The 23,473-nt window shown below is 47.1% G+C and overlaps 1 protein-coding gene across 13 annotated transcripts in view; it reads left to right on the top strand.

Moving 5' to 3' along the window:
* LOC134018844 (membrane-associated guanylate kinase, WW and PDZ domain-containing protein 1-like) overlaps nucleotides 1-23,473 on the top strand; it is a 74,973-nt gene that overhangs the window by 28,288 nt on the left and 23,212 nt on the right. For 4 of the 13 annotated variants that reach the window (XM_062459137.1, XM_062459132.1, XM_062459130.1 and 1 more), the window contains exons 3-12: nucleotides 13,623-13,742; nucleotides 14,694-14,882; nucleotides 16,205-16,472; nucleotides 17,304-17,386; nucleotides 18,114-18,152; nucleotides 19,701-19,758; nucleotides 20,138-20,253; nucleotides 21,063-21,185; nucleotides 21,794-21,979; nucleotides 22,198-22,821. In XM_062459137.1, coding sequence (XP_062315121.1) covers nucleotides 13,623-13,742; nucleotides 14,694-14,882; nucleotides 16,205-16,472; nucleotides 17,304-17,386; nucleotides 18,114-18,152; nucleotides 19,701-19,758; nucleotides 20,138-20,253; nucleotides 21,063-21,185; nucleotides 21,794-21,979; nucleotides 22,198-22,821 — 1,806 coding nt within the window. Of the gene's footprint in view, nucleotides 1-3,602; nucleotides 3,823-13,622; nucleotides 13,743-14,693; nucleotides 14,883-16,204; nucleotides 16,473-17,303; nucleotides 17,387-18,113; nucleotides 18,153-19,700; nucleotides 19,759-20,137; nucleotides 20,254-21,062; nucleotides 21,186-21,793; nucleotides 21,980-22,197; nucleotides 22,822-23,473 lie in introns of those variants that run through there. The other 9 variants (XM_062459142.1, XM_062459139.1, XM_062459143.1 and 6 more) reach the window with 7 other exon arrangements.

Raw genomic sequence — 23,473 nt, 5'->3', positions numbered from 1 at the left:
TGCCCATACAGGCTACAGGAGCGGAGAGAGGTGGGGGTGGGGAGGGGAATTAGGTGAGGGAAGCGGAGGGGGGGGCGGGGGTGGGGGGGGTGGGGGGGGGGGTGGGGGCAGGCACACGGGTAGGCACGTCCAACCCAGAGGGACAGATGGCCAGTAGCCGTGGTGCTTTTTTCTTTTTGGTTTTCTAATTCAGCCTGCAGGCTTTGTGTAAGGCCCACTAGTACACAGACCTTCTTTTCAAGGACCAGGAGACGGCTGCACTCTGTAGCTGAGAGAAGGAGGGGGGAGGTGTGAGAGAGTGTGTGAAGAGTGGACGAGAAGGGGGGGGGGGAGGGGAGGGGGGGACTTGCTGTAGAGGCAGAGCAGGTTTTTGAGAAGGGGTGGAAAGGAGAAGAGGAATGGAGGGAGGAGGGGAGGGAGGGGGTCATCAGCCTCGAATGCATGGAGGTCAGGTCCAGATGCTGTTGGAACAAAAGGGCTTTTCTGGGGGAACGGCAGGGGGAAGCGTGGCACTCGCCATTGTGTGTGTGTCGCTGCATTGCAGGGTGCTGCTGGAGCCTCATGCTAATGATGGCCATTCAGCCCCATAACAGATGAGTGGGCCCCAGCTTCTGTTTGCCTGCTTTCCACATTCACACGGTTAAGATTTCGCATGTAGCCTGATAGCAACTGTGCTAAACTCTCATTTGGTACGCAAGGGTGAGAGATGGCAGAATAATAGCATTGACGATCTCTGAAGATACTGGGCAATTTGGTGGTTTTGTCCTCGTCATGATGTATGGGGAGTGGGGACAGGTGCGGATTAGTTTGTGCGTGTTGATGCGTGCATGTGTATCTGCTCTGCGCATACTAAATGGTTTGCCTACCTGTGTAGGCATACTCTTACAACATGCCTATTACAGGATATCTGTGCACTGTGTATCGCTCTTCTGAACCTGAGTTCTGTGAGCACACATAACATACAATCACACACACATTGATGTCATACAAAACAAGAAGAATGCTGTTGTGTAGGCTATCAGGCTGTACCCACAGAAGAGCCTTCCACTGGCTCCTACTCGTATGATTGGCAGCACCACAGTAGGAGTGGGTAGTAGAGGGCACTGGGGGTTGTAGTCCTAGCTTCCTCTCTGTTGTTGTTGTTGTTTATGTTTTTGCTTTGCGTCGGAAGACAAATGGTATCTGCCTTCAACTGACAATAGCCAACCTGAAGAAATATCAACAATGGCTGCACAATATCACTCTCTGAAGAGCCCTATTGAGTAAAATGTTAAATCAGGTTTACAAAATGACACAATCTGCCATGGACTCCTGGCACGTACAACCATTAATTTTCCCTAATGAGTGTGAAGCATTGTGAACCTGCAGGATGTTCACCTTGATCAAGCAGGACTCAGTCCCATCCCAGTATGTTCTAACCCTATCTTGTCCCAGACTGCAGTCTGATGTGTTTATATCAGTAACTTGGAGGTGGACATCCATCCTAGCCTTCCCAGGACACCTGCATTTTACTGCCAGTTTGGGAGCCCCTAACTGCCGGGGGAACAGAGAGACAATGGAGTCGTTGAATAAACCAAGTCTACTATATATAGAACAGGAAACCATGACACTCTTCCAGGAGAGACCTAGCTTCAGTATGTGGATTTTATGATTGGCAGTGGACTGTAATTAAGTTAGCCTCGTTTCTTTCTAATGGAGACATGGACTATTTATTATGAACAACGAGGTTCTGTTTTTATCCTCCTTTCCTCCAATCTTTGTCTGGAAAGGATCCTGTTATGGCGTGAGTAATGGCATTTGTGAATGTCTGAGTGTGAATTTATGTATGCGTGTGTTTGTGTGCGTGTGTGTGTGTGTGAGAGTGTGTATATGCAGGATGTGTGTGCCTACCCTGCATACAGTGGCATTTTTTCTTGGTCAGATTTGGTTGGCCCTGCTGTCCCCATGAGGAGAGTTTGATAACTTGGGATTGATCTGAGACAGGAAGTGTTCCTCTGGCCATCTCTAATTCCTCGCCAAACAATCAGCGGATCACAGGGTGGGAAATGATTCATCCTCTAGCACTAAAAATAGCAGCAGCTCTTCCTTCCTCCAGCTTTGGGATGTCTCTCACTTTGTTGTGTTGGCTACTGTTTGTCTGGCTACTGCTCTATTCTCTTCGATGCATCTTCAATACAATAGCAACAGTGCACCTGTACTGCTGTAATGCGGGTAGCATTTGGTGGTTATGTTAAGATACAGTGTGTTCTCTTTGATGCGGTTCTACATCAGGATGGTTTATACCATGCTGGTTCTGTCTTGGATACAATGGGATTAGTTGTTATGAGATTCCATCGAAAATGGACTAGCAACACCAGTTTTGATGGACTCTGTGACAGGTGGGAACTGTCGACCTTACCATATGTTTGAACATTTGTCTGTCAGGAGAACTGACTAGTGTTTTTTCACTCTTTCCTTAACTGACATTCACTTTACAACCTAGTACTCAAGGATTTCAGGCTCTTCAGTCCTTAAGCACCCTGAACCAACATACAGTATAGTACTTCTCAAAACATTGCGTAGTGACACTGTGTCGGAGTTAACTCATTACTAAAAATACATCTAGAAGTGTTGTAACTCTGTTGAGCAGACGTTAAGCAGTATGCAGCTGCATATGAGGCTCTACCATGGGCAGAGCTGCAGCCCAGCTCCCCCAGGGCAGCTCCCAGGGCGGGTGGCTAGGCTGGATAAACCCCTAGCAATAGCCTCCATGCAGGTATGGGCCTGCCCACCCTACCCTACCCTGCTCTGCTCTGCTCTGCCCTGTCCAGCCTCCCTCCAGCCTCCCTCCAGCCTCCAGCCTGCTCCCCCAGGCTTCCTCTGGCTGTAAAACTGCCCCAGCCCTAATCCTGACCATGCCTCTGCTTTAGCCCTGCTCCGGACTGTGCTCAGTGGACCCCGTTCTGTACACACTCTGTTCACAATACACCCAACACTGCCACCAGGACACTACTGCTTCATCCTCATTGGCCAAAACATCCATGCACTGTACCAGTGTCTAAAATCCCTCACTATCTATTTGAGCAGCCCCATCTCTAGCTGTGATCTCACTACCAGCACCAACCCCTACCCCCCATCCATATATCTCCCATCCCCACCCCCACCCCATCCTCCAGCCTTAAATTAACCCAGCATTCACCTCCCTGGGGTTGATTGCCTCCGTCACGAGACCTGCAGGAGGCTGACGAGAGAGCCTCGTTTTATCAGGAGGGAGCAGCGCATGTTGGTGGGTCAAGAAAGTGTATTCATGTGTTAGCGAGACCAAGGCAGCAGCTGTAAACGAATACGTGAGCGGCGGTGGAAGGATATGAGAAAGATTCAGAGAAAAAGAGACTCAGAGAGAGTGAGAAAGAAGAGAGTGAAAGAGAGATAGAAATACAGTGTGTTTGTGTGTGTGTGTGTGTGTTTGTGTTTGCGGGTGTAGGGAGCTGTGGGCGGGAACATGCAGCATGCAGGGGGCTGGGGGGCTGCAGCCATTGGCCTCAGACAGGAGCTGGAGTGTGAATAGCTCACATTGGCTTAGCCTCTAAGCTGGGCTGGACCTCTAATTTGCTCTGCTTGTAGAGCTTTGAGGAAAAAAGGCAGCTGCCTACTAGCTGCCTGTGCCTGCCTGGCTGAATGAGCTAGCCAGGGAGCTACTGTAGTACTGGCTCACACTGGAGGGGTGGATTCATGGATTGTTTTGGTGGAATACGATGCAGAGATGTCAGACTGTTAGGATGTTTGTTCTGATTCTCTCTGTGGAATAAAGCAGGGAAGGAGAGGAGCAACGACAGCACTGAGGTAAATCTCTGACATTTACCTTTCCTCTTGCGAGTGATGCCCTAGCTTCCGGGATTAGATAGAGATGGGGGTGGGGAGAACAGAGATGGAGAAAATCGAGAATGAGAGAGAGAAAAATATACATAGAAAGAGAAAGAGAGCAAGAGGGAGATACATCTGTCTGTGCAACTGAAAGGCTGAGTGAATCAGTGCTTATGAAGGTTTTTGGTGTGATATTGATGAGCTGTGATGTGTAGCAACGTATATGTGATGATGGCGAAGTAGCATGTGTGTTTGTGTGTGTGTCTGTGCTCTGAGTGTGTCTACGCTGTGTGTGTGCGGGTGTGTCTGTGCTCTGAGTGTGTCTACGCTGTGTGTGTGTGTGTGTGTGTGTGTGTGTGTGTGGGTGCTCAGACGGTGTTTGGTTAGCGGAGGGGCTGATTTAAACGCTGATCTGTTGACACACTTGCCTATTGTTGGAGGACATTATCCCTCATGGCTGCCCAGTGGCAAGAAACACAACTATAATACCGCTCTCCTCTCCTCCTCTACCTCTCCTCCTCTCTTTCTCTCTTTTATTCTCTCCATCGTTATCACATTTTCCTCTGTCTTCCTGTCTGCTAAACGGTCCTCTCTGTCTCTTTCCAGCATACTCTTTTAAATGGAAGCTTTAGTGGAAGAGCTTCTCTCCCATGTCCATCCAGACTTCCTATGCTGACAGAGCTTTTAGGGGGAGAGTGGAAAAACACAAACCTTTTTGATGTAATGTGTATTTTAGCGAGGTTCTTGGATAATTAATCTTAAGACTGTATTTTCTTCCTATCTATTCTCATACCCCCCTCCTCCTCCTCTCCCCACCCCCCTCGTTGAAAGGAGAGAAGGAGAGAGGGATAGAAGGAGAGATGGAGAGAAGGAGAGAGGGAACAGCAGGAGAATAGCGGCAGGGACTCAGTTGTGGAGAGGGTTGTGGCGCGAGCTGAAAGAATGGCCTGTTGTGTTGGGCAGCAGCAGCATTGTATGTCTGGACGCTCTTTCTCTCTCTCGCTCTCCCTTTCTCTTGTTCTGTCTTTCTTTCAGTTCAGTCCATCAAGCCTACATCCAGACATTCACAGGGGACCTTCTATTCCAACAGGGAAAAAACAACTTCCTTGATAAGGATAATGACCTTATTCCTCAACCAAGCTCTTTACACTGTATGCGTGTTGTACTGTATCACTGTAGGTCTATCAACATGTAGGACTCATTCAGGTATTACCAGATGCATTGTATTACTGTATATTATACATGGCATCAAGAGCTAGTTGAAATATGTATTTAGGGATGCATCTGTTTGATTGCTATGGAGGCCCTTCTAACCCTGTGTGTGTTACTAGGCTTTGCTATGGGCGAAGTGGAGGTCTGAGCAGCACCCTGGCCTGTGACAGGAGCGTTCAGGGCGGAGCTATCATGGGTGTAGGGATGCTGTTTGCCTCATCATTTATCTGTGGGCCTGCGCTCCATTGATCACCTCTCCGTTCTCCTTCATAAATCATTATTGCCCAGCTATCCCTGTAATGTGGGATGGGGGAGTGCTGACAGAACACAGCCATGCTAGCAGCAATAGAGCACTCACCTTGGCCTCCTGGTCAACCCTGCAACACTGCCTACATCTGCATGCACGACAATAGGATAACCAAGAACCATGTTTTCCACATCTCCATACATAACACCGAACATTGAAAACAATCATTGTTAGTAATCATTGTCAAGGACAATGGACCAAAGACTGGCCATGAAGCTTGGGGTGTCTTTATGGATGTGGGTACTTATCCAAACCCTGTGGTTGAGATGGTCTATCTTATAACCAGTGAAGTAAAGGACTTCTGTATACAAAGCCTTAAAGTGCGGCCTCAATCAATGCTAGCACCGTAATTGGTTTAGAGGCCCAGGAAAGAGGCCATGCTGGTCCCTGGGAGACTGTTGTCTGCTCTGACTGGGAAATGGAGTAGGCTCTCTCTCTCCATCAGCATCACCATATCCCTCTCTCTCTCTCTCTCTCTCTCTCTCTCTCTCTCTCTCTCTCTCTCTCTCTCTCTCTCTCTCTCTCTCTCTCTCTCTCTCTCTCTCTCTTCTCTCTCTCTCTCTCTCTCTCTCTCTCTCTCTCTCTCTCTCTCTCTCTCTTCTCTCTCTCTCTCTCTCTCTCTCTCTCTCTCTCTCTCTCTCTCTCTCTCTCTCTCTCTCTCTCTCTCTTACTCTCAGTATCTCTCTTTCTGTGTCTCTATTTCTGTCTGTCTATCTCTCTCTTTCTATCTCTCTTTCTCTCTCCATTTCTTTCTCTCTCTCTCTGTTTTCACAACATGTGACACACCATCGTCACGCTGTATGTGTTTGTCCTGGAAACACTGCCTACTCATTATAATGTACTTTTGAAAGGGTAGTGGTTGATGGGAGGTGTACTACCTGCCAGTATAACTTGATTCTGACATTTGAGCTGTAAATGTCATCTACTGTATTAGCAGCTGATCCAGAATACATGCTTCCTGTAGAGCAGCTATGGGGTTAACCACGGGTCAGTATTGAGTTGATAAATGCTCCTTCTGCGCTACACAACATCCCCTGCCTCGCTCACACTCTGAGCCAGCAGGGGTTAAAAAAAATGGCAGATGTTTAGTTGGGCGGTGTGTGTGTGTGTTTGTGTGTGTGTGTTTGTGTGTGTCTGTGTGTGTGTGTCCGTGTCAGACAATGAGTGGAAGCTCCCCAGACCATCAACAGCAGGAAGACGATGAAGGGGATCAGATGACTCTCAGCCCACCCTGCTTTTGTTAACACACAGGGAAGAGCACACATTTCATGTGTGTGTGTGTGAGTGTGTTGGCATGTTTGTGTAGACCTATTGTTAACAGTCAAGTCACACTCGGTAGACTTTACTATCGGCGCGTCTCAGATGTGAAACCATTACAGCCACTAGTGAACCAAACACACAGTCCAGCACACTGGTGCCTTCCCAGTGGTGTGACCTGTAAAGATGTGAATAAGGGAACAGGATGCAGTGAACTGTTCCGTTGTCTCGGTTAAATATTTTCCAGGTAACTATAAGCCCATGCCTCAACAGAGGTCATAGCAGGCCAATAAGATAGAGGCTTAGGCCTATCTCCTCAAGCTATACAGGGGTCAGGTTACCCATCTCCGTAAGGTACGGTACAAGTAGGTCCATCCCAGGCCAGTCAGAGGTATAGCTGACTGGTTAGTCATCACCTCCGCCTAAGGAGGTCTTCTGGGCATTTCCTGACATGAAATAAGATGCCAAGGTAGTACAATATACTGTATACTATATCAGTTGTGTAAACGAGAATCTAGATCTCCTCTGATACAAGAGTTCTTTTGTGAGTCCCAAGGCCTGCTTCTCCTATATTTAGGCTACATGTAGTGTTGTCTCAGTCCCATTGCGCTCTCATGAGGAGGCTTGGACCACTTTTCGAGAACGCAAACATTCACTGGGTCACACTAATGAAATATTTAGTCATCTCCACAGATAACAGCTTTCTCTCTCAGTACGAGCTAGCACAGCTAGTGGCATCTTGCAAGATGCCAGCGCTACTATGTGTGACCGAGAACAAAAAATTGTAGTACAGTAAAAAGTAAGTACAGTAGAGTATACAATGGTTGTAGTGGGTCTTTTAAATCTTTGATAAATGTCTTTGTTTTAGACTTGGGAAATGACAATGGCAGGGTCAGAACACTAAAACTGAAGTACCATTGTAAAGAGGATGATGAACTACTGGAACACAGCTGATACTCACACACACGTACTCACATTTACTTGGGATTTGAAGTCTTTTAAAGAATTATTCTACATTGTCTTCTAGCACAAGGTTAGAGTTAGTATGCTTATCTATTAAAAAGTCACAAGCTCCTTGCTCCAATATTCACAGTAATATACAATAGTCATTTCCTAAGCCTTTTGAAATAGTCAGTTTTATATCTGGTTTGTTTATCGTTGCTGGATGACACCACCAGTGAGTCTGTATTTAAGTAAGATTTCTGGAGACAGAGCCAAAAGTAAAAGCTTCTGCATTGTGAAAGATTCAGGAGCCAGATGGCTTTAGAATCTGCTTTTTCTGAAGCCAGACAAAATGGCCCCTGAATGTTGTTCCCCTGTTACTGTAGCTCTCGTGATGACAGCTTAAGCTATCATGGAATGTTGCTGCTGCAATGAATTGAATCGGAAATCTCTACCCACATTTAATCTCAAGACCCAAACCTGGCAATGTTGAGGCATAGCAGGATTTATGGTATAGCTTACTGAGTGCATTGTTTAATTTGAAAGAGGCGAGTCGATAAACTGTTGTTGTAATTGGTAAATGGTTTAGTGGTTGCTGCCCATCTAGTATTTCTATATGTTCATGTTTGTCTGTAGATGTTTGGGTGTTCTCCGTCTGATTGTCCAGCGCTGACAGGGTCAGTAACACAGTGACATCAGCAACACCCCCACAGCTGAGGTGAGGACATGTTGTCTTGACTCCTGATCCAGGTGAAGCTGAGCCTCCCTCAGGAGGCCGTCTCAGCCCTCTCACCCCTCAGAGAGGGGAGAGAAGACATGAAGATGCCGACAGATGGTTCACCTCCTGGTATGAGTCTGAGTCTCTTCTGTGAGACCAGTGTTCTGGTAAGGCCTTGTGCCTGTAATCCCGACCCAGTAGGAGAGCTCACTGTCTGCTTGTTCCTGTGACTGTGGGAGTCCCAGTCTTATCAGCAGGGTGTCATGGCCACGCTGCTGTTCTCTACAAACCTCCTGGCAGGGAGAGGATTCTGCTGCTGCCTCACCACTGGCTGGCTGACCAGCCTGCTCCAACTCCTACATGTTCTAGCAGCCTGGCTTTGCCTGGTCAATCTGACTGACCGCTGCACTCACTGTTTATTCAAATGGAAAATAATCAGCCTGGTCCACCAGGCCACCATTCTGTTGTCCAAGGACATACAGAGAATCTAAGTATATCACAGTTGTCTTGGTTAAATGTGTCTCACATAGCAAAACCATGCAATCAACAATACAACTGATGTCTATGATGATGTCGTTCCAGATCCTGAGACTGTATGTTACCTTGTATGTTCTCACTGAGGGCTGCTCGATTGAGGCTCCAGCGTGTCCCAGAGTTGGGCTGCAAGATGTGGGCCATAGTCGACACTCAAAACGGGCTTCTTCAGGGACACACTTCCCCTGCTCTGCCATGCTCTGCTCCCCAGCTTTTTATGAACTACCAGCGAAGAGAGGAAACTGGCTTTCACAACGAGCTCATATTCTAAATATACCACCATTTTGTCTTGAATACAACAGAAAATCCTACTGTATGTTGTGTATGTTTACAGCTTGTGGTGATGCATATAGGCAGGTGTGGAGCTAAATGATGTGACAGAGGCATGGACTGGATTGCCGCTTGCCTGTGTCCCCTTATCCTTTTAGCAGTGGTAGGATCAATACCTCACACACACACACACACACACACACACACACACACACACACACACACACACACACACACACACACACACACACACACACACACACACACACACACATACATATAAACACACACACACTCTCTCCGTCTCTCTCACACACGCATAGAAACACTCAATCTCACATGCACACACATACTCTCTCACTCACAAAGTCCCACACACACAGAGCTACAGTTCCTACCCTAGATGCCCCAAATGTGAGTGAAGATGTGGTCCCGCAGAGAAACAGCATGGAAATTTGATGAACAATCTATAGGTGTGTGTGTGTGGAATGGCTGTTGGGTGTTTGTTAGACGGCAAAAGGTGTTATAAAGGAAGGACGTGTTTGCACTGGGGTTTAAATACCCATTAGGTGATTGTTTTTCCTATCACCTGGTGTCCTTTTTGTCACATCTCTCTCTCTTTCCATCTCTTTCCTCCATTTTCCTCGACTCCCTCTCCCCTTCTTTTTTTACCACTGCCATTCTACCATTTGGCAGCACTCCCCCCACACACACACCCCCCCCAACCACAGTCCCTTACCCCCTGAGTGGACTACAGCTGCTGATTGATGTCGAGGCTGGGAAAGGGGATTGATGCTGATTGGACGATCAGTGTTCCATTTCCCAACCTTCCCCAGTAGCAGGGAAACGTCAGCAGGGTGGTGGGCACCTCGTCACACCTAGTGGCATCTGCTGCTCACGCTAAGCAGATAAGGCTAGGGAGAGATTGAGAGAGGGAGAGAGAGAGAGATGGAAAGAGGGGCCAAGGCACACTTTGGGAGAGAAAGAGGAAAGATAGAGAGGCGAGATATTTGGAGAGCGCAAGGGCAAAGATTTCTAACGCAAAAAAGGAGCTAGAGAAGGGGAGAGGGAAAGACAAGGTGAGGAGGAGAGTCTTTACAGAGACACAGTTCTCACATTTAAGGGGCTTGAAAATTGTGCCTCTTCTTACCATCTATTCATTGTCACCCAATACAAGAGAAAGAGAAAGGAGGTGTTGAGAAAACAACTCAGACTGGGCTTCTGAAAATGGTGCCTTGACATCTTTGACAAGTCAGTGTTATTATCAACCCAGAAAACCTTACACACTGTTTACCTAGACTTACAAGACATAGTCTTCCTCTTATGTTTTACATGCTAATACCACAGGTAGGATAATTACTTCAAATTATGACAGCTAGAGAAATAATTGGTAGAGAGGAGCATGGAGATGGTGGCAGTCTGTCTCTGGGGGACAAGAGGGGTTGTGTTGTTGGCCTGTAAACAGGAGAGCTGCCTACCTCTCAGATCAAAATATCAGCCACAACATCAGAGAGAAGCAGACAGTACAGAAGGTTTTACTTGTCAGGTGTTGCTGCATTGCACTGCAACGCAATAGATGTGAATTCATTTGTCATTATTTAATGTATTTATTTCGATGTATTTTTGGGGGGCATAATCGTCATGCCACTAGTTCTAATTCTGTCCATGCACACCCTTTGTTTCTCCGAGACTTGATATACTAGGGCTGTCTTTCTCTGGCTCTGAAAGTGCAACGTGTAAACCTCATTTCTGGTTGTCCTTGGCAACAGGACTGGCTGTCTTGCAGGGGCCAAGCAGCCTAGTTCTCTTGTGGTACTCCTTTTAATGCTGCATATATACTTATCTCACACATCTTCACAACCACATACCGGTACACAACTATGCTTAAACAGTTTGCAAGTAAAATCATTTGGACTGTATTTCAACAATATTCTGCAGATTTAGACATAGTGAGGCAGAGGCAGGTATATGGAAGTGTTTACTCTACCTTCTTGTTTAAAGGATGTCCCACTGGACTGTGTCAGAGGCATATCTTGGGATTACAGAAGTTAACTGAGTCTCTCAAGCATACTTGTGTCCTATTTTTCCACTCATGTAAGTACTTCAGCTTTTCAGGGCTGAAGAATAAGGCCATTGAAGAGTGGCTTTGGAAGTGAGTTCATCAGTGCTGGGGTCGAAGCTTTGCCAGGCCCGACCAGCCACTGTTCCTCTACGCAGAGAACAGAGAGCGCAGACACAGATAGTAATGACATTTGCTTTCTCCAGTGCCCAGCTCCTACTGATGACAGGGTTCCTCTGCTGACAAGTAGAGACATGTTGAGAGTTACAGTCAAGCTCTCAAACAACACGCTGTAGCTCTGTGCTCATTAGCGAAGCTGTCGCTGCTGACCAAGCAGAAACACTTTGTCACCATGAAAAGGAAATATATTTGTGGGATAGTGCTGCCACTTTAAGAACCTGCCTTATATTTCTGGACATCCTTCTGTTGATTACTTTGTTTGACGTTGTTTGAAGCTATCACCACTATCTCAGGCCTCTGAGAGACTGCACTGCTCTGTTTGTACTTTTTATCACATCTGCCAGCTTATCACCATTTTTAGACAACCAGAACAATATTCAACTCGATCCCTCACGACCTCAGGCATGCAGTATAATACCACCCTAGGATGGCTGGTTAGTACAACACCTTCATCAACGCCACTCTCAGAGACTCAGTGATGTGAGTTTGAGAGGCCCTGTTCTGTGTTCCAAACCCATGTGCAGCACAGCAAAATTAGTCATCACATCTCAGTGGTTTACTGTGGGGAATTCTTTAGAATAATAGCTCCCCTCCCTTTTCAGCAGAGAGCTTCATTAAAACATTCTGGGCCTCTGAAACACGCTTCACCATGGGACCGCAGACGACGATGACTCAAAACCCATCTCTGCACACTCAACTTCTCAACCATAGCTCTGCTGGCAGATGTGCATACAGTGCAGTGCTGCTGCATGATGGCCATGCTGTTTGTCAATTAGGTGATTAATCATATGATATGAAGCAGTGTATGGTTTCAGAGATGATGCCCTGTGCTATAATTCATCCTCTCTAAAATCCCTAAGAGCCACAGAGATAGAGAATAGAAAACTAACAGGCTTGAGTCAGTGTAACATGCAGAATAGGTACAAGGTTGAAGGCTGTTTAAGGTGTGGTCATTGTCAGGTGTGTGTAGGCTGGACTTCCCCCAGGAGAGCCTGTGTTTGTCTGCAGATTGCTACAGTAAGGCCAAAGTAAACATGTCCCAGAATTCTTCGGTCGGCCTAGCTCACGGCTTCTCCTCATTCTGACCCAACAGCCAAACACACAGTGGGTGTGGTATCAGGAGGCACACCTGCTGTGCTTTTATGCACGTGGTTCTTTCCTGGTGTTTAGTTAGCATGTATTTTGATGTGTGTGTGTGCATGTGTGAGTGTGTGTGTCCTTGTGCTCCTCACAGATGGGTTATGACTTCCCTCAGCCATCTGCCAGGTGTGTAACGGCCCCTGTCATCTTGACCCTGTAAAGAGAGCCACACACACAACACACACAATGATCCCTGTCTCCATTGTGTCAGTTCCCTCCCTCCCCGGGCTCCAACCATAATGCTAGCCTCCGCCTCAGGACTGCACCTCGCTAATCATTAACTCACATGGGGAGCAGCCTCTGGTTGGTCAGCATAGCAATTAGCATTTTGACAGAAGCCCACCTATTGACACAGAATGTTGCCACGTGGTTGATATTTATAATTTTTCATTGACTCTTTATGCCTGATCTCCTTTGCTTTTGCGAAGGCCTTGAAACTTCCACTGCAGAAAGTGACATAATTTCTCCATGATACCGCGTGGTAGTCAGAAGGAGTTTGAAGGAGACTGAAATACTTTGGTCCTCTGTATTGAGAAAAGGACCTCTCCTCTATCTCCTGTCTTAAGAGCCTGTGATTGTTTCCAACAGAGAAAGAAAGGGAGACTCTTCATTTCCTGTCTCCTCATATCATGTCCACATCCACCCACTGCCCACTGCCACCTCAAAGGGAGCAGTGAGTGAAATCACACTCTGTCACATTGAGCTCCCACTCACTTCCTGTTTAGGCGGCCACTCTCTTGACTGGATTGTCATCTCCATGCTTTTATGAAGCGGGCTGGCTGCTGTGATTACTTACAATAACCTTTGTCTGCTGTATTGAAGTGTGACCTGTCCTGGTCATTTTGCATTCAGAGGACCAGGTGAAGGGACATGAGTCTTAGGGAATATGTGGTCCACTCTAGGGGGTGTGAACTGTATTCATGAAAAAAAAAATTCATGTTGTATTATTGATATCTATGATGTCCACTATTGATAATATTGTTGTTGTAACTTTGATGTTTTTAATGTGGGTCTACATGTTCTGTGCTGCTCAACAAATTGCCTCTCAGAGAACATTCACGTTTTCTACCACTACTACTGCTATGATGGCATGTGCCTACAGATGAGTCAGGAAGTGTGACCAACTGCAGATACCTAAACCTGCTCTCCTCTCCTCCCAGGTACGACACGCCCCCCTCGAGACGGAGAGGTCCCTGGGGTGGACTACAACTTCCTGTCTGTGGACGACTTCCTGGATCTGGAGCAGAGGGGCACACTACTGGAGATAGGAACATATGAAGGTGAGGATGTTGATCCCATAATGTGTGCAGCAGACATAGTTTCGGTCCAGTGATGGCTTCTTCAGTGGATCCTAAGAGAATCAGCAGGTTTCCCAGCTTCTCTGCCCTGATTACAACTATATACTTCTCTTCACCCACATATCCTATGACTGGGCTGCAACCTATACGTACAGTGTGTAAAGTGGGTGCGTGCATGTGTGCAGGACAGGGAATGTCCCTGCGTTAATCTGCTTGGCAGCAGCTCTGCTGTGTGTTGGCACGTTCCTCCCTGCCCCGCAGACTATATCAAATACCTGTCCTCAAGAGCCTGTGGCCGTCCAAACCAGCATGGGGGACCGTGTCATTCATGACATTTAGCGGGACAAAAGTCATCATTCATTCATAAAACAGTAAATGTTATTTACTCTAGATAACTGCTTGCGTAAGAGGAATAGTTGTACTGTATGGCCAATAAAAATAACCAAAAATCTAGCACACTTAGTGAACACTGAGCACCGATAGCCATTCAGCTTCCTCAGTGAACAGCTTCGTTTACTCCAATCATACTGAAAGTTAGGAAAACAATATGAAATGGCAGATTTTGTACTGTTAAGCAAGTGTCCATGCAAACAATGGAGGCTGGTCCATGAGGTGTTTTCCACTCTGTGAGTCCCTCTATTGTGTGCTCTGTGTATGCTCCCTGACAATACATCTCAACCCCCTCAGTCCATAACAACCTCCTCAGACTGGCCTGCTTTACCAGATGCCTTCAAAGCCACCATTTCAGGCAGCATTGCATCTCTTTTCCATAAGTAAAATTAGGAGCTATTCCAGATTCTCTTTCGAAACAGCCCTGCCCTACCCTTGTGTATGTTTCTATGTTGTCCTCATCTCCCTCTGTATCTTTGAATCCCTCTCTTCTTCTCTCTCCTTCTATCTCTCAAGCATGCTAATGTCCCTCTTGTTGCCTAGGTAACTATTATGGGACCCCCAAGCCGCCAAGGCAGCCCGTCATTGGGACAGTGATTCTCAGTGATGCTGGCTCCCAGCAATCCACCCCCAAGCGCACCAAGTCCTACAATGACATGCAAAACGCCAGAGTAGTGCCTGCTGACGACCAGGATGACGACCAGGCCACGGAAATGAACAACAGTTTTACAGGTGAGTCACTCGTTCACATAGACGGTGTGTGTGTGTGTTTGTATGTCCGTCTGTCTCTTTCTGTGTGTCTGCGTGTGTGTGTGCATGTGTGTATGTGTGTCACACACTTTGTGAAAAATAGAAAAGCAAGAGTGAGAAAGATTGTATTTGTGTGTGTTCTGCTCTCTGTCTCTCTGTGTTGCTGGGTGTCTGGTGGTTACATCATGTCTTTGTGATGCTGATTTCTCTTTGTGAGACTCATAACACTGCCATCTGCCTGTGAGGAGGGGCTGGGGGAGGAACTGGAGAACATGCTGAGTCCCCCCCCCCCCCCCCACCCTCTCAATTTCTCCCTCCATCTCTCACCTTATTTACTCTCATTCTCACCTCTCATCATACTTTCATTCTTTCTCATTCATCATTGTTTCTTTGTTGCATCTTTTCTCCAATGTGTCTGTAAATGTAGTGCTGATATTACTGTCTAAAGAGGTGATAATAAGATTGTGTGTGGTGGGCTTTTGTATGTGTTCCAGCACATCAGAGTTTTTTCAGAACATTGATTTAATAACCAGTGTTTATCTATTAGTCTAGACAGAAAGGTTAATTTGTATGAAAACTGAACTGCACGTGGTTCTACTGAACTGTTTTTTTTGGAGGGGGTGGTGTTCCAGATGACCGTTTGCCCTCCCTCTCTCTTCCTTTGCTCTTTGAAGTCTCTTCCACCCTGAAGAGTGTGTGAGACACTTCCTAGATGGAGTTTTTTTTCCCCTCCAGTGTGAATCTATGCCCTCTCTGTGTGCCCCTTCCAGCCTGCCAGGGTGCTAAATTAACGTTTGATCCCCCCTGAAAGACTTGCGGAAGTGTGGGAGGACAGTGGGCCAGAGGAGAGAAGGATTGGGGGTCGGCGGGAGGAGGAGAGAGGGTTATAGGGTTCAAGAAGAAGGCCAGTGGGAGGGTGTAGAGGGTGAGGTCAGGGGGTGTAGACTAGAGGAGAATTTGGAGCTTTAAAGAGAAACGGTTGTGGGTGTCATTTGCATAGTCTTTGGGCCCCATTCCTTTTAGATTCTAAGCAGCATGCAGTGTTTTCTGAGGCCCTAGGGGGAGGGAAAAAGAGGCAAAGGCAAACGTGCCACTAATTATATTCAAATAAAACTCATCTAGTGAGTAATAGTCAGTTTTGTTTTTTAAACAAATAGTCATGATGCAAGCACACTGCCATGATGCCCAGGTGATACAGTATCATCATATCATGTCACCAGCAAACTAACCACGGCGTTGTGATCCCATTGCACGACACGTAAACCTCCTTCTTTGTTTTGTTTCGTGTTGTGCTCCTTACCCAGGATCCTTAGTGCGTAGTTTTTTCCCCTCTCCCTTGTTGTGCACAGGTAACCCTAGTGACCAGGACGAGAGCCGCGGCGGCATCCTCCGGCCGTACCCCGCGCGCGAGAACGCTCCGTCCTACGGTCTGAACAACGCGGCTGCCTCCACCTCAGACAGCGGTCAGCAGACACATGCTCAGCCCCAGGCCTCCCCAGAGGACCCCCTGGGCCCCCTGCCAGACAACTGGGAGATGGCCTACACTGAGAATGGAGAAGTCTACTTCATAGAGTACGTACAAGATATGTGAAGTGAAGACTGCATGGTCTCCACACCTGTTTGTGTTTGTCCACTATGTGTGTTTATCAAAGGTTCACATCAAAAAGGAGAAGGTAAATTGGTACATGAGTACTACACTTCACACTCAGTAGGTACACTAGTACCCAGAGCAAGCATTGTGGCTGGATTGAGGCAGGCACAGCAGCGTGGTTTAGCTGGCAGTTGGGATGTTTCTTATCAGGTGGCTCCAGTCAGTCCTCTCCATTATAGCCCATTCTAAAGCTCTCTGTCCTGCTGCCCAGCGGTCGGCCCTCCCCTCCCCCAGCCCTCTGTCTTCCCTCCCCTTCCCTCCTCGGCCCTCCCAGGGCTCTCCGGGCTGGATGGTAATCCTTCTATACCCTGATCTCTAAGGAGATCACAGGCTGATCACCTGACCTGCTCCAGCCCTGTGTCCTTACAGCAGTGCAGGCAGCATCGCAACAGGGAATGGCTGTGTATGTGATATAGGCACTTTTGCTGATGTCACTGTGGGTCGAATTACTAATTGAAACAAGGAACATTGTTATTCACTGATAATACCTCGCCCGCAGTCAGAGCCATTATCAAGACCCTGATTATTAAGAAGTATGGACAGCTTTTTGAATCTGTGTTAAGCTGAAACCCTTTATGTAACTAGCGTGTCCCTTGTAAACACAAAGGTATACAGTATGTAACTTATCAACACATTATACCATATAATCACACTGTATAATCTTCAATTTGCCTTATGCCTCCCATATCTAAACACAGTTTCTATTCTGGCCTCAAGGAGTGGTCTTTGACTGTATCTGTGTTCTCATTCAGCCACAACACTAAGACCACATCGTGGATGGATCCTCGCTGCTTGGACAAGTCCTCCAAACCTCTGGAAGAGTGTGAGGATGATGGTAAGACAGGCTCTGAGTGTGTGTGTGTGTGTGTTTGTGTGTGTGTCAGGATCAAATATTTAGGCTATTCCATGGGTATCAACACTACAGTGTATTTATAAGCCTTGATGGATGATAAATAGATAGTGCTCATAAGCTCTTATACACAGATATGAATCATGTTCATGTCTATTGATGTTCATACCAGGAGGAAAGGCTCTCCCAAACTGCCAGAAACTATTTGGCTAAATCAAAGCATTCGTTCTTAAATTATTATGCGACTCAAGAGATAGTAATAACTGAGTGGTTGGTTACACTCCAGTGTAGTTTCAGCTAAGAATATGTAATTGTTAGAGTCCTGATATTCAGGATCTTTGTAGTGACATTTAAATAAAAGAAATCGCTACTTATTCATACCACAAGTAAAAGATACAGCACCACCAAGTGGCTGTTTTGTTAACTGTATCTGTTTCTGTAACTCCATTCTACTTTGATATTTTAAGGATAAAAATGGTGGTAAATACAACTGATGTTTTTTGTACAGAGGAAATGTGATGCACTAATGCTACTTCTCTTTGACACAATATTAACGATTACTAAGGGATCTCTATTTTTCCTTTTCTTTGTGATGCTATCCCATTTCTCTCCCCATATACCCTTGATCACTCTTCCCCTCTCTCTGTCTACCATGTCCTTTCTGTCCTCCATCTTATATCTTGTGTTTCATTCTTTCTTTCTCACCTTGGAGAAGAAGGGGTACACACTGAAGAGCTGGACACCGAGCTAGGTAGGCTCCTTGCCTTCTCTCTCTCTCCTCTATATGTCCCTCTGTTGGCTACAGCACTATATCCCTAACAAGCAATTCGTGGGCATCTGTCTGAGACAGCTGGTCGAGGCAGATAGAACCATGTTCATTTGGGACTCGAGCCCTAAGTTTCTATTTTGTATCTGGGTGATTTAGTTGTGTTGCCTGCTGTGCACAGCGTAAGTGACAGAGTGATTTCTTTGATGCACGAGAACACATTTGGTAGGTGTTTGGCTGGTGACTCAAGTTGGTCTGAGCTGTTTCATAGACTGGAAAATAGCTCTGCAGATTCCTTGGCACTCAGACATGCATGCCCGCGCGCGCACCCGCTTACACACACACACATACACACACACACACAAATACACACTTACACACACTGATACAGCCCTGAGATGGAATGAAATCTCAGACTTGTACAAGGCTTTGAATGTCTGGCTACCAGCCCCTATTATTTCTGGCAGATCAGAAGGAGGCAGTCTGTGATTATCGATCGTGAAACTCAGCCCACTCCAAAAGTGTTTGGCGGAGTCAGTTCAAGCCCACACTAACACACAATGCTTATGTCTTTGTATGAAATCAAATACAGTGAGGAGGAAAATGAGATGCTAACGTCTTAATGGGAGTGTGTCAGCTTAATAGGCCCTATCTGTCAGACAGTTCCTGTTGAACGCTGCTAAGTATGAGTCTATGTGATTGTGTGTGTTTGTGTGTGTGCATGTGCTGTGTGTGCTTTTTTTTTGGGGGGGGGGGGCAGGGCCAGACCTTTAAGAACAATGTATGCGTAATCATTCCATCTAGAATCAACACATTCTGTTCGATTAGCTGGTATGTTAATGTCCGAATGTAATCACTTGAACTCACTCAGTTGAAATACTGACCATTTCTGCCATTAATAGTTTTATTTGGATAAGTGGTTGTTTCATCAAGGTGGTCATGTGACTTTTAAATCAGTGGAACAGAAGTTTACAGCAATCTTGAAGAGTGCCAGTGGTGACATGTGTGATGGCTGCACATGTCCAGACTGTTTCCCCTTCCTCTTTTCTATCTCTGTATTAGATTTACGTGTTTATGTTGTTTCAGTCCAGAATGTGTACCTTCAGCTCACAATCGGATTACACTTCTAATGACAGAGGAACCAAAAGTCACAGAAAACTGACATATCTGGAGCTTAACAGGCAGGGTCAGAATATATGAATAGTAAATGTGGTAGGAAGCAGCAGTCAAGGTCTCCAGTCTGTAATTTAGTTGCAAGTCCCCTGACAGCTCGCTGTGTGACTTGGAGTCGGAATGAAGAGGCTGGCTTCATATTAGACGCCTGTGTTGTCCTTCACTGAAAATTAGGAAAGATTGGAAAATTAGGAAATGACAGCGTGCTGTCCTTGGAAGTAGCTCCTAGCTCAAATCAGCTTAGAGAGTCATTGTGCTCCAGTCCTCCAACCTGACTCTTCAGAGCACGGCCAACACAAGGGCTGTGTTTAATGACTAATGTAGTGGTCTCCTCTAAACAATGTTGTCTCTCCTCTTCAGAGCTGCCTCCAGGATGGGAGAAGATAGATGACCCAGTATATGGGGTCTACTATGTTGAGTAAGTTCATCTCTACCTCAGAGGATATCGTACATCTCTTTTTCAATTCCTCCTCTCCCAAGCACCTTGCAAGCATTGTTTGTTGTATCTTTTGTAACTTCTCTCCCTCTCCATCTTTTGCCATCTTCCCCTACCTCCCCACGCCCTCTTGTTATTCACTACCCTTCTACCTCATTCTACCTCTCTCTCTCTCTCTCTCTCTCTCTCTCTCTCTCTCTCTCTCTCTCTCTCTCTCTCTCTCTCTCGCTCTCTCTCTCTCTCTCTCTCTCTCTGTCCTATCCCTCCCTGCATCTCCCCCTTCTCCCTTCTCTATCAATCCCCTCCTCTTGCCCTGTTCTCTCTGTCTCTCCTATCCCCCTCTCCATCTCCCCTGTCTCAGTCACATCAACAGGAAGACCCAGTACGAGAACCCCGTGGTGGAGGCCAAGCGCAGGAAGCAGCTGGAGCACCAGCAGCAGCAGCCGCAGCCTCCTGAAGGTGAGCGGTACATTCGAGGTTCGTTTCCTGCCCTGGCACGGCACCATTTCTTTCTTTCTTCATGTCTGTCTCGTCATGTCTGTGACCGTCTTTGTGCTCCAGGGTTGGGGTCACTTCTCTTTGAGTTTAGACCGTTCAGTAGCTGTAGGAATGTGCAGGTTTCAGATGTGAGAAGTCCTCCTTGTAAATGAATGCTGCTGCTCAGTTCACCGTATTACGTAACTCCTTTCCAATGAAGTTGACCCCAGCCCTGCTGTCCAGTGTTCTTATTGGTTTAATGACTATCATAAAAGCATCATTTTATATTTCTTTCAAGACAACTGTAGCATTTGCTTTACCATGACAGACTGTGGGACCAGTGTACAACTAGTGTCTTTCTTTAACAGTGCTTTCAGAACTACCATCCATGTGCAACATGCTGATATCACGCTTGCTAAGTGTTTTGGCCACAGTGACGCAATGTGCTTTTGAAATGTATTGAAATTGTAATTATATGATGTCATGTGTAACAACCTTTTTTTATTTATTGCAAATACAATAACTTGTTTATGAGTCATAATGTCACTTATGTAGCTCTGTTTGTGTTGCTGTGCAAGTGAGCAAGTAGGTTTAGGTTCCTGTAAATTGTGTGTGTGGCGTTGTGTCTGGATGTTTGTGTGTATTTTTGTGCAAATAGATTTTGTGTATTTGTACATGCTTGAGAGAGCGTATGTGGGGTGTAGGTGTGCGTTTGCGTGTGTTTGTTCACACACGCATGTGTGTGTTTGATGATGTATGTGTGGGGGTGAGGGGGTGTATTAACGGCCTCGCTCCCTCTCTCCATACAGAGTGGATAGAGGAGCACTCCTCTGCTGGTGGACCCTTGGCCAACTACGCAACCAATCACCTGGAGACCTACCGCGACCCCCAGGTCCCACCCCCTCTGCCCCCTGGTCCTGGAGGGCCCAAACGTAAGTCTATCTAGACACACACATACACACCCACTCAGACACTAGCTCTCAACCAGACACTGAGTCTAATTCATTGTACACAGGTGACATCATTAAGTCCCCTTTAGGCCAAAGGTTACAAGTTTTCCAACACAGGATAAAACAATTATCCCATAAGGTTAGGGTACCTCAATTTCTCAACCCACACATTCAATTAGCATAGTGACATGCTGTTTGAGTGTCAGCTATGAGTAATCCACTGTGATGGCTGGGAGAAGTGGGTGGAGCACGCTCTCCTAGCAAGGCTGCAGTTCTAGAACCAGGATAAAAATGGAACTCTCCTGCCCTAGGTTCTCTTCTGTGTGGCTCTCTGTAATTAAGATTTAAATAGACAGACAGACAGACAGATAGATACATAGATACATAGATTGATTGATTGCATTTCGCTACAGTAGTATGCATCTAACATAAGCATACACAAACGCACATACTCATATACTGTACACACATACACATGTACAGTTCATGTATAGTTACTTAGAACCGTAGATATACTGTACACTACCTTATATAAACAGAGGATATAAGAGGAAGGACTGATGGAGTGTGTTGTTGTGCTGTGTTGCCAGGAGGGAAGCCGTTCTTCACGAGGAACCCAGCGGAGCTGAAGGGGACCTTCATCAACACCAAGCTGAAGAAGAGCCGCCGCGGGTTCGGTTTCACCGTCGTCGGGGGCGACGAGCCAGATGAGTTCCTGCAGATCAAGAGCCTGGTCTTGGATGGGCCTGCTGCCGTGGATGGCAAGATGGAGACAGGTGCAGTACTCAGCCTTGGCCCACAGGGGCCCTAGTGTACACAGTGATATTGTGCAGTACCATGGCTGCTATGGTTACCAGCACCAAATGTCTTGACATTATTCAAATTATTTTTTGATCCTTTGATTTTTATTGAGGTCACTTCTTTACTTCTTACTTTCAATAGCAGCACATAGCACCTAACCCCCCTGGTCTCCCTGCAATCCTTCCTCCTACAGGTGATGTCATTGTGAGTGTGAACGACACCATCGTGCTCGGCTACACCCACGCGCAGGTGGTGAAGATCTTCCAGTCCATCCCCATCGGCTCCATGGTGGACCTGGCCCTGTGCCGCGGCTACCCCCTGCCCTTTGACCCTGACGACCCCAACACTAGCCTGGTCACCTCCGTGGCCATCGTGGACAAGGAGCCCATCATCGTCAACGGCCAGGAGAGCTACGACTCGCCCTCCAGCCACGGCAGCCAGAGCGGCGGCCCCATCAACGGCATGAGGGAGCCCCGCCCCCACAGCCCCTCAGCCGAGGTGGCCTCCAACGGCTCGCACGGCTACAGCAGCGACGTGGTGACCCTGGCCTCTTCCATCGCCACCCAGCCAGAGCTCATCACCGTCCACATGGAGAAGGGAGACAAGGGCTTCGGCTTCACCATAGCCGACAGCCTGACAGGCGGGGGGCAGAGGGTGAAGCAGATAGTGGACTACCCCCGCTGCCGAGGCCTGAAGGAGGGGGACATTCTGATGGAGGTCAACAAGAGGAATGTCCAGAACATGAGCCACAACCAGGTGGTGGACCTGCTTAGCAAGTGTCCCCGAGGCAGCGAGGTCACCATGCTGGTGCAGAGAGGTGAGGAGCGCTCCTTCCAGGAGAGGCTGGATGGATGATGGGAGGGTTTCCGAGAGAGGAGATGAGCGGATAGTTCACTGCTCAGGGGTGAATCCGTGGAGTGTGAAAAACAAGCTGGAGAATGAATGGAGGAGTTGGTCTGTGAGTAAAAGGGAAGGAAGGTGTGGGTAGAAGGCGATGGTGAGTCACTGTGACCACATGAGCAGAGAGAGGTAAACAGTGGGTGATGTAGGAAGCGATGGAGGTTCAGCGATGTCGAGGGTGGTTAAGATGGAGAGCGTGGATGGGATAGGCTGGGTGAAGAGGGGAGAGGGGAGGACGGAGGGGAGGAGAAATGGGGTGTCGGGTCAGGGCATCTCTTCTGTGTCATGAATATGGATGGAGCTGAGCTGCTCCTCTGACCCTACTCTCCCTCTCCCCTGCTCCCATCTCCCAGTCACTCTTGCGCCAGCCTTTGTGTAGGATGTCTCTATCTATCGTGTTCTCTCTCTATCTCTCTCTTTTTCTATCTCTTATCCTTCTCTCACTGCCTATGCTGGGAACTTAGTATGGCTGGCTGTATGTCAAACCTGCATGTCTCGTTTTGCATGTTACCTTGGACATAGGAAATAGAATAAAAGGGGCGGAGAGAGAGAGATGTGAGAGAGACAGT

Source organism: Osmerus eperlanus, chromosome 4 (genome assembly GCF_963692335.1).
Source record: "Osmerus eperlanus chromosome 4, fOsmEpe2.1, whole genome shotgun sequence".
Taxonomy (NCBI): domain Eukaryota; kingdom Metazoa; phylum Chordata; class Actinopteri; order Osmeriformes; family Osmeridae; genus Osmerus; species Osmerus eperlanus.
This window is presented reverse-complemented; position numbering and strand designations above follow the sequence as displayed.